Below are 11,410 nucleotides of genomic sequence, written 5' to 3' on the forward strand. Positions count from 1 at the left end.
TTTACTACAGACAAAAATCCTTTTGTTGCAAAGAACATCCTGTTATAATGACACAGTGATCTGGATAGTGCAGTCATAATGAACCTGCCTTGCACCTATTTGGTCTATGGTTTGACCCCAGCATTTTTTCACAAAAATGGGTTAAGGGTCACCTATTTGGTCTATGATTTGACCCCTGCATTTTTTCACAAAAATGGGTTACAGGTCACCTATTTGGTCTATGGTTTAATCCCTAATTTTTTTTCTCACATGGATTGGTTACTGGTCAGCTATCAAAGTCCATTGGTTTCCTATGTCTTATCCAGGCTCCGTTTCTACTAAATTAAATATTCTCAGAAATTTCTTATCAAATTGTAGTTTTGACGATCTTGCATATGATTCTTCTACCAGTATTGAATTTTTTCAGTGCTTGATATTATAAAAATGATATAAGTTAACTCCCATAAAAATAAAAAGAGTTGAGGAATTACTCAAATTTGAGGAAATTGTTTAGTTCTACTGAGAGATGAGCTAAAACTTGCCTTGATAGAATTTAAGATATAACCAAGCTGAATGTTAAGTGAAAAATTAATTTAAACTAAATGAGGAAAGATTTGTAAGCTCTGTTTGAAGAAGAAAATTTGAGATGCTTAATCCTTAATTACACTGAGGCCAGTTCCTCATCGACATAGACCATACCACTGAAGAGCCTTTTGTCAAATTATGTCCAATATGGCCACCGTATCAGCCATCTTGAAAGTTTAGTTATTGTTACTTCTCCAAAACCAATAACCAACTCACCCCAAAACATGGTCACATTTAGATAAATTATTCATAGACCTGATGATAATAGCCTGGCATTCATTTATGTACCACAAACTTGCATCAGATCACCTCTGTATCATAAACCATCCTGATGTATCAGCTCCATATCCTATATCTCTAATCATATAACTTTATTTGGTACTAAGAAAAACAGAACCCAACTAATGTATGGCATCCAAGCAAACCCAACAACTTTGTTACCTCCTACAAAAGGACATTTTGATAAATGCTTGCATTCATTGCTTGACTAATATGTGCCAGCAATTGTTTGCAGAGATCCATTCAGAAGTGTTCTCCTTGGTATAGTAGTTATTGATGAACTTCACACTGCAGTAAGTGTTTGTGATCTGGATTTTTAACGTAGCTTTAACAATTTTTCGTCATATTGCTACGATGTCTGCAGTGTGGCAGTTTATAGTGATGTCTAGCACTGGGGCATCATGCCACAGACATGTAGCATGATGCCCCACCCAGTCACATTATCCTGACACCAGGCCGACCAGTCCTAACACTAACCTCTTAATGCTGAGCGCCAAGCAAGGCAGCTGTTAGTACCGTTTTTGTAAGTCTTTGGTATGACTCAGCCGGGGATCGAACCCAGGACCTCCCGCATCCAAGACAGATGCTCTAACCACTAGGCCACCGGAGCAGTCACTGCTGTAAGAGAATGCCATAATATTTAGAGGCTTCGACTTTCATCCAGTCTTAGTATTCATAAGCAGATACAGTCGTTCTGTACCAAAACTGCCCTTATCAAAGTAGTTAATGACCTTTTCTCTGGATAGTGGCGAGACTAGTGCTTGCCCTCCTTAATGGCATTTGACACAATAGATCATGAGATATTACTTCACCATCTCCACAATGTATTTGGCATTCATGATTCAGTCCTACTATAGTTAAAGTCATATGTAGTAAACAGGTCACAAATTGTGTCCATAAATGGAAGCATTCCTGCCCAGCTGATCTATGTTTTGGTGTTCCACAGGGTTATGTTCTTGGACCCATTCTTTTCATTCCATACACTTAGTTCCTAAACTGTCATAAATCATCATCTATGGTCTAACCAGTTGTTTGCTGATGACACCCAAATATACAAATCTAGTCTCCCTGCTGATTTTGATGCTACCATCCAAGGTTTAGAGAGGTGTATTTCTGATGTGAAGTCATGAACTACATGTAAGTAGCTGCAGATGATAAAAATGAAGCCACACAAAGATTTTCTCATTCCCATCCTTTACCCCAAACCATATGTATCAGCAAGACCAACATTAAGTTCACACAATCAATATGAAACTTAAGTGTCACTCTGGACAGTAAACTCCCATTACACTAACATAAGAACATGTGCAAGGCTGTATACCTGAAGCTGAGATGCATCAGCTCCATTTGCACTTTTCTTTCAATTGATGCCACTAAAACACCTGTGTGTTCCATAGCACTGTACTTTCTTGACTGGACTATTGCAATTCTCTTCCGTCTGGTTCATCTCAGTATCTGCTACAGAAACTTCAAAAGTTAAAACACAGCTGCTTTGATCATCCTTAGAATACCAAGAACCAAGGACTCCTCCCCCGACTCTGTTTGCTCCAGACTGAAGCACATAATCTTTTCTCATGCTACATCTAAAACTTTTTTTTGTGTACCAGATCTCAGCCACTTGGAGTGAATTACTTGTTGAACATAGACACAATGACACTGATCTCATTCAAGAGTGCTTTTAAAACTCACCTACCTTGACTGCAACAACAGACTTAAGACATAACAATGTTTCCTTACCCTTAATTATTTCAGCATGCTTTTGTTCATAATTTCACAGTGTTTGCTTTGTAATCTTGTCTATATATATATGTGTGTGTGTGTGTGTGTTTAAAGATTAAACCATGTACTAAACCCTCATTATTATTATTATTATTATTATTATTATTATTATTATTATTATTATTATAATTATTATTATCTTATGTTATTGTCAATGCCTATCACTGATATTGATGATCACATATCTATCTGGATATTTGTTCCAGAAATACGTAAGTCTTTTTCAGCAAGTTAAAGCTACTTGTCTCAACATCAGAAATCAATGATAATGTTGCAGATGTTTTCTCGCAATCATATGGAGAAAGAACAGCATGGACCATGATATGTCAGCATATTATGCAACAGGGACCATGATCTGTCAGCATATTACATGACAGCATGGATCCTAACCTGTCAGCATATTATGTGACAGCATGGATCCTAACCTTTCAGCATATTATGTGACAACATGGATCCTAACCTGTCAGCATATTACATGACAGCATGGATCCTAACCTGTCAGCATATTACATGACAGCATGGATCCTAACCTGTCAGCATATTATGTGACAGCATGGATCCTAACCTGTCAGCATATTATGTGACAGCATGGATCCTAACCTGTCAGCATATTACATGACAGCATGGATCCTAACCTGTCAGCATATTACATGACAGCATGGATCCTAACCTGTCAGCATATTATGTGACAGCATGGATCCTAACCTGTCAGCATATTATGTGACAGCATGGATCCTAACCTGTCAGCATATTATGTGACAGCATAGAATAAGATTTTTTAGCATATTATGCAGCAGCATAGACCCTAATCTGTCAGTGTACTGTATATACTTGCTTATAATTCAACTCTCCTATTTTAGGGCTACAGAAAAATAATTTCTCTTTGACCCTCTTATAAGTCAGGCTGTATTTTTGCAAGTTACATCCATCTGAAGGTGTGACTTGTCATCAGTGAGTCAGAGTTGCACTTCGGAAAAATAAACAACCCAAACTGGATAGATAGAAATATAGTAAAAGTAATGACAGAAGTGTAAAATACACTTGTATTCTTGAGTAAAATATGTCACAAATAAATTGGCAACATTCAATTTGTTTCAATTAAATCCATTAAAATCCACACTGCTTGACATTTTAAATCCATTTATATGATAAATCCATGAATTCAATTATAGGTCACAAACTAGTATAAAAATATTTTTGAAGGATCCAATTCACATTATCCCGTAATATGTTAATTTCTTGCATCTTACAAATAAGCAGTGAAAGGTAAGACTGTATTTATTGTGAATCACACACAGTATCCTATATACATGTAACTATCTCATTTCATCTGGTACATAGTCCAAGAATTCACATCCTGATTGCCTGATAAAGTTATGAAATCCTCCATCATTGTCTAGCCATTGCAAATCATCATCATCTGGTCATTGTAAATATCATCTGACTCCATTTCGTTGGCTTCACTGTCATATACGGGTGCTTATATAGAGACTGAGCTTGGGCTCTATCTACAGTGTGTGAAATCTATTAATGGCTGCAGCTGAACACCTGTCATTCAGGCAGCAAGATCACAGGGAGTTAAAATAACCACCCACCATTACTTTGCATTGAGCAAAGTCATGTTTCAAACGGTTGTCACATGGAAAAACAAGATAATAGATTTTAGGTCAAGCATTCACTGGTGAAGTTAGAACTCTCCTTGACACTGAACAAGTATTGAATTCATGGCTTGATCAAAAGGATTGTCAACTTGAAAATGAAGTGAGTGCTGCCTTTATATGCCAAGAGCTTATTTGGCCATGTTAAAAAGAAGAAAACGTTGGAAGCATCACTTTAGAATTCAGTCTAACTTATGGAAAAGGAAAATACAACCTAAATCAAAAGTTTTATTGCATCAAACAGATCTTTTTATATAGCAAAACACAGAGTTAATAAAAATACAAGTTTTTAAGACTTGGACAAAAACGGAAGCAATATACTTGCTAGTAAACACCCATGGTAAACAATATTGACATACATTTCACTTTGCAGTGGGTAGTATTTAATTTAGCCATATTTTCAACTTATTAAATTCCAAATAACTGTAAATATAAATATTATGTAATAAATACCATAATGAAAAGGTTGACATATTGCATTCCATATTCACATTTCTGAATGGAAATAGAGGCTTGACAACATAAAAATATTTAAATTTACAGTATTTTGTGTACTGCAGACATCTAGAGCCTCCAACCACTACATTTATCAAATTTTTTTCATGTCACAGTTTAAGATGACCTCCACTCTGCATGATTCAAATTTTGTTGTATGTCACCCTTATAAGATGACATCCACTCTGCATGAATCAAATTTTGTTGTATTCACCCTTATAAGATGACCTCCACTCTGCATGATTCAAATTTTGTTGTATGTCACCCTTATAAGATGACCTCCACTCTGCATGATTCAAATTTTGTTGTATGTCACCCTTATCAGATGACCTCCACTCTGCATGAATCAAATTTTGTTGTATGTCACCCTTATAAGATGACCTCCACTCTGCATGAATCAAATTTTGTTGTGTCACCCTTATAAGATGACCTCCTGTCTGCATGATTCAAATTTTGTTGTATGTCACCCTTATAAGATGACCTCCACTCTGCATGATTCAAATTTTGTTGTATGTCACCCTTATAAGATGACCTCCACTCTGCATGAATCAAATTTTGTTGTATGTCACCCTTATAAGATGACCTCCACTCTGCATGAATCAAATTTTGTTGTATGTCACCCTTATAAGATGACCTCCACTCTGCATGATTCAAATTTTCAGTAAAACAGGTTGACTAATATGCGAGTGTATATGGTATCATGCAACAGCATGGACCCTGATCTATCAGCATATTATGCAGCATAATGGGCCCTGATCTGTCAGCATATTATGCAACAGCAAAGACCATGGTCTCAGGATATTATGCGACAGCATGAGCCCTGATCTGTAGCATATTATGCATCATAATGGGCCCTGATCTGTAGCATATTATGCATCATAATGGGCCCTGATCTGTAGCATATTATGCATCATAATGGGTCCTGATCTGTAGCATATCATGCATCATAATGGGTCCTGATCTGTCACCATATTATGCATCATAATGGGTCCTGATCTGTAGCATATCATGCATCATAGTGGGCCCTGATCTGTAGCATATTATGCATCATAATGGGCCCTGATCTGTCACCATATTATGCATCATGATGGACCCTGATCTGTCACCATATTGTGCTATAGCATAGACCATCGTCTCTCAGGATATTATACAACAGCATGGACCCTCGTCTTTCAACATATTATGTGACAGCATGGATCCTGATCTGTCAACATATTATGTGATTACATAGACCCTGATCTGTCAGCATATTACATGACAGCATGGACCCTGATCTCTCAGCATATTATGTAAAGCATGGACCTTGATTTGTCAGCATATTATGTGACAGCATGGATCCTAATCTGTCAGTATATTATGCAACAGCTAAGAACCTGAACTGTCACTATACTATGCAAAAACATGGACCCTGATTTGTCAGCATATTATGCAACAGCAGATTTGGGACTATGCTGATGACACTTGAAAACTGGTTATTGATGGTTGGATATGATAGCACTTAAAATGTCTGTATGATACAGAAGACACGAACTTTACTTCAGCTCATACCAACTTATGAAACAGTCAGCTTGTAACTCTGTATTGAAGAGAAATAATGTTTATTATTAAATCAAGCAAAACACAAATAATTGAATCACAAAGATTAAAATACAGCTTTTCACACACCCCTCCTCAAAGTTGTAGTAAGCTACAAAAATTACCAGTTACACTCTGGAATAAAAAAAGATTTTAATCATATTTTATTGTTATGGGTTCCACTGGTATTGCTAACCAGTTTTTAAAAAAATCTGTAACCAGTCATTCTGTTAAATTGTATGCACAGGTAGATGTAGCAAATTCTGTTTTTGACTGCCTTTCACTGATTTCACAGTGCTTGCGATCCAGATTGTGAGATAGTTTTGACGGAGTTCCCCAAACGTAAAACTACCAAGTGAGTATGCTTTGGTGAATGCTACAGCATTTTTGAGAAATCTTCTTGCATGTTTTGGTATAGACTGTCAAGTGACAGATTGATAATGCTTTTCATTATATGGATGTAACAGCAGTTTTGTTTCTTGAGTCATCATTGTTTCTTGATGGTTTCATTTAAATGAAGGCATTGGGTACTAATTACTGGCTGTTGGATTTTTTTTCTTATTCCATTTAAGTGATCTTTGAAAATCCCCTTTTGAATAGAGGAAATAAACGCACGACTGTTGATGTTGATTTAGATTTTTATATTACATGTACTCTGAAACATTGTATGATTATTAAGTACATCTAAAAATTGACCATGTATATGGTGAAATGTGTAAACAACTATAAACAACTACTCAATACTGGAACATGATTTCACATAAGTTATATTTTATACTTCTAATTGATTTAAGATGAGTAATGTGGCCTCTATTTCTCCTCAGTACTAAAATCCTATTGCAGTAAATGTATTATTCAGTCAAATTATCTAAAAAATTTGGGACTGATCTAGAGGGTGTGTTTTCTTAGTGTGATTTCGTTGGCAAATAGCATGATTGATATTAGAGTTGGTATTAGGATCATTTCCCAGTGTCATGAGAGAGAGAGAGAGAGAATTGATAAGTGCCAGAAATAATACCTGAAAAATCTTTGGCGGCATTTCTAGTTGTTGTTTATGTTGATGCTCCTTATTTACAAACCAGGACTTTATCTTATCTTCCATCTGTTACAATTATTATTACATGCACAAGAAGCCATCTCATCTCTGTCTGCATGGGTTAAAGTCTTGGGCTCAGCCAATGTAGGTATGTGAGAAAGCTTGCCAGTACCTTCCTGTGGGTCAAATATTCTTCCCTGGGTTTTCACAGGTTCTTCCTCTACCAGTATACTGGCCACCATGTTTAGCCTATCTAGCACTTAAAAATGGCCTTAAACACCAAATGACGATGATGATGACTTAATCCTAAGCATCCTGTGATGTTTTGTATGAGCTATAAATACTAATCTTTGATGGTCATTTGCTGATTTGTGTGAGAGTCATTGACCGGTACGTTGCTTACTATAGTTCATAGAACCCCACACAGTACTCCCTCTTTATAGTGCTGTCCATGGATGTCATTAAGTACACCACCTAATAGTAGGACCACCATATAATGAAGTAAATGATACATGTAACTTTACTACCATGCAGTGAAATTTGATATATGGTCATACCTCCCTTATAACAGGAAACAGGTTACAATGGAGGGCCTTATAGTGAAGGAGTGCTGCATCTTTCACCTTGCTTTGCAAAGTGAAATAATTTTTTGCTTCATATTGAGAATTTTGAATTGTACAAAACATATAATGTATGATTGTCAGTAGAAGTACTAAAATAGTTTTGAGAGCATGTATGTTGTACATAGTATTTATGACATGGAATGGGTAGACTGTGAATGTAATTGAGTACCTGGCCTATAATGTGAACCTGTTTATATTAAAACTTTGGTACAATATTTACCTGTGTTACACATGAGTGTTTAGAGAAAATTGTCACAAATAGTGACTGATACATACCCTGTTCCCCAGTTATGTTAAGACTCCACCTAAAAGAACCCTATGACTGGGTACTCCCTCATTTTGACACTGACCACAGGAGCCATAGAGTAGACAGTCTTACATTGATACTGCTTATAATAAAATACATCATATATATTGTTTCACTAATACATAATGAAATGGTAACCATGAATATATCCATATAAAATAGATGTAATTATAAAAAGGGCCATATAGTGAGGGGTTGCTGTACTTATGCTAGTACCCTATAGTCAAACACCTTCAGTTTATATTCTGCTAATGCTACACTTTGCATTGATCATAACATAAAAAATATGAATGAGAAAAATTCTAAGTATCCAATGGCATCTCTACACAACTTGCCTGACATGTGCAAAGTTTAGTTGAAACACCTTTAATGATTTGAGAGTTATGCTATGCAAACAAAAATGTTTATGAGTGGACTAACATATGGATTACAGACAGAAAGACACATGGACACTACATGTCATAGCTATGTCCATCTGTATTATATACCAGGTAGATAACAGTTATATGTGGCAATAAGTCTGCAAAAAGTTTCCAACCTACTAGTTCCACACAATGTAGGCACTGCTTAATAAGTAAGTTTTTTTTATTGAGTTACATTCAGTATAACAACTATCTGTCCCAAACCTGAGATTTGTTATCATACCCATGTTATATGAGAGGTCACAATATATTGAAATATGTTTTCATACCCATGTTATATGAGAGGTCACAATATACTGAAATTTGTTTTCATACCCATGTTATATGAGAGGTCACGCTATACTGAAATTTGTTTTCATACCCATGTTATATGAGAGGTCACACTATACTGAAATTTGTTATTATACCCATGTTATATGACAGATCACACTATACTGAAATTTGTTATCATACCCATGTTATGTGAGAGGCCTCACTATTCTGAGATTTGTTATCATACCTGTGTTATGTGATGGGAGTCACGCTGTACTGATATTCGTTATCATACCTACGATATGTGTGTGGGTCACACTATAGAGAGATTTTTTTCATCATACCTATTTTATGTGAGGGGTCACACTATACCAAGGTGCTTTATATTGAGAGATGACTGCATATATTTCGTGATGAATGACGTGTTAGTATTATGCATGAATAGTATGCATTTTTAGTTTTAAGCACAGTTTATTATAATGAAATTATTTGAACAGTTAGTTGACACTGAACAACTTTTTTATGCTTTTTAACTTATGGTCAGTTGAGCTGATAGTATAACTCTGTATACTGTTTTTTATAATATGTTTTTTTATATAATTATGTTGCAATTTGTCTGGCATGTTGCTAGTCAGTATTGCTGTTTTCAGCTCTTTTCACTGAGCAACATTTGTGTATAATCTTTAGCTCACCTGGTCATAAGGCCAAGTCAGATTATGGTATGGCCCAATATCCATTGTGTAGCATCCATCATGGCGTGGCCATAAGGCCAAGTGTGCATATGGTATGGCGCAATATCCATTGTGTAGCATCCATCATGGCCTGGTCATAAGGCCAAGTGTGTATATGGTATGGCCCAATATCCATTGTGTAGCATCCGTCATGGCTTGGCCATAAGATCAAGTGTGCATATGGTATGGCCCACTATCCGTTGGGTACCATCCATCATGGCCTGGCCATAAGGGCAGGTGAGATTATGGTATGGCCCTGCATCAAGGGTTTGTCATCTGTTGTAATTTGTCAGGCATTTTGTCAGTCATCATTGCTATTTTCATTGTCAGCCATCATTTCTGTTTTTAACTTTTTCTTGAAAAATGCTGGGCCACTTTTAATCAGCTATGTTGGAAATATTCCTGAGGACACAAAAATTATGTTCTGGGTGGCTTCCCTGGCACTGGTGTGGCTATGAGAACAACCAAATTGGGAAACTTATTTTCATCTTTTATTCCAGAGCAGCTTTGATAGTTTTTATCAAATTTGGTAGGAATATTTCTAAGCACATACTCAAAACTTTTTGTGTGTGGTGACTTCCCTAGCAACAGTGTGGCTTTCTTAGTAACCAGTTTCAAAACCTATTTTCAACAGCTGATCCAATTTTCAGTCAAGCTTTGAAGGAGTCTTTCTTAGACATGCTTTTGCATCATTTTATATGGGGTGACATCCACATAATTTTTACTCGGACCCTGGCATCAAGGCTCTTTCAGGTTTGTTCATTTGGTACTTTAATATCATTCCAGTATGCCTACTATTACTTACAATAGAAGAACCTTTAAACAACTTTTCAAAAACCGTTGAACAAAGTTTGATCAAATTTTGCAGAAGGTTTGCTGGCATGATGGGCTTCATATTTGTTCAAATTATTCCAGTCCTTCTTCAAATAAGACTGCAAGTACTAAAAACTAGAAGAACTTTCAACAAACTTCTGTAAAATAACTCAAAAGAATTTTACCAAATTTGAAAGAAGCATCGTAGCATCCACTTTTGTTCAAATAATATGATCCCATGTCAAATATGACTCAGTAATAAAAACAGGACAACCTATGAATGACTTCTCAAAATCTGTTCAGTAGAATTTACCTAATTGGACAGAAAATATCTTGGCATGAATGGCTTTGTTCAAATCCTGCTGATTTTCCATAAAATATGGTATCCATTACTAAAAATATAAAAACCTTTAAATGTCTTTTTCTGAGAAATGGCTCCAAAAAATTCATCATTTTTACCAAAGGCATCAAGACATAAATTGCTTTCAAATTTGCTCAAATGATGCAGATCTTCCATCAAATATGTCTGCCAGTGATAAAATAGAAAAACCTTTAATAATTTTTTTTTTTTAAATCAATGGACAAAATTGCAGCAGATTTGACAAAAAACATTTTGGCAAGAACAGCTTTCAGGCACTTCAAAAATATAATGGAGCCAAAAATCATGCTTCAGTGGTGTGATAAGTTTTGTGGAGATCGCGGAGAAAAACCCAGGCACAAATATTTGCATTGTTGGTGAGACATTCTCCATTTTATACATACTGTTGAAAAATGCACTTGTTCAGAACATGACTTAAGCAGTTTCCATGATCCAAATGGCATGTGACAAAGTGAACTGAACCTAGTCCAAGGTGTCAATCATTTCATTTACCTGTG

General features: G+C 35.9%; 1 protein-coding gene across 5 annotated transcripts in view; it reads left to right on the forward strand.

Annotated features, from left to right (window-relative positions):
* Positions 1-11,410, forward strand: part of LOC149807126 (protein EFR3 homolog B-like) — a 138,046-nt gene that overhangs the window by 87,693 nt on the left and 38,943 nt on the right. For 3 of the 5 annotated variants that reach the window (XM_089962380.1, XM_089962388.1, XM_089962392.1), the window contains one exon: positions 6,646-6,705. The exons of the other annotated variants lie outside the window; for them this stretch is intronic. In XM_089962380.1, coding sequence (XP_089818506.1) covers positions 6,646-6,705 — 60 coding nt within the window. The remainder of the gene's footprint in view (positions 1-6,645; positions 6,706-11,410) is intronic. 5 annotated transcript variants of the gene reach the window in all.

Source organism: Sinohyriopsis cumingii, chromosome 1 (genome assembly GCF_028554795.1).
Source record: "Sinohyriopsis cumingii isolate HCF-2022 chromosome 1, ASM2855479v2, whole genome shotgun sequence".
Taxonomy (NCBI): Eukaryota; Metazoa; Mollusca; class Bivalvia; order Unionida; family Unionidae; genus Sinohyriopsis; species Sinohyriopsis cumingii.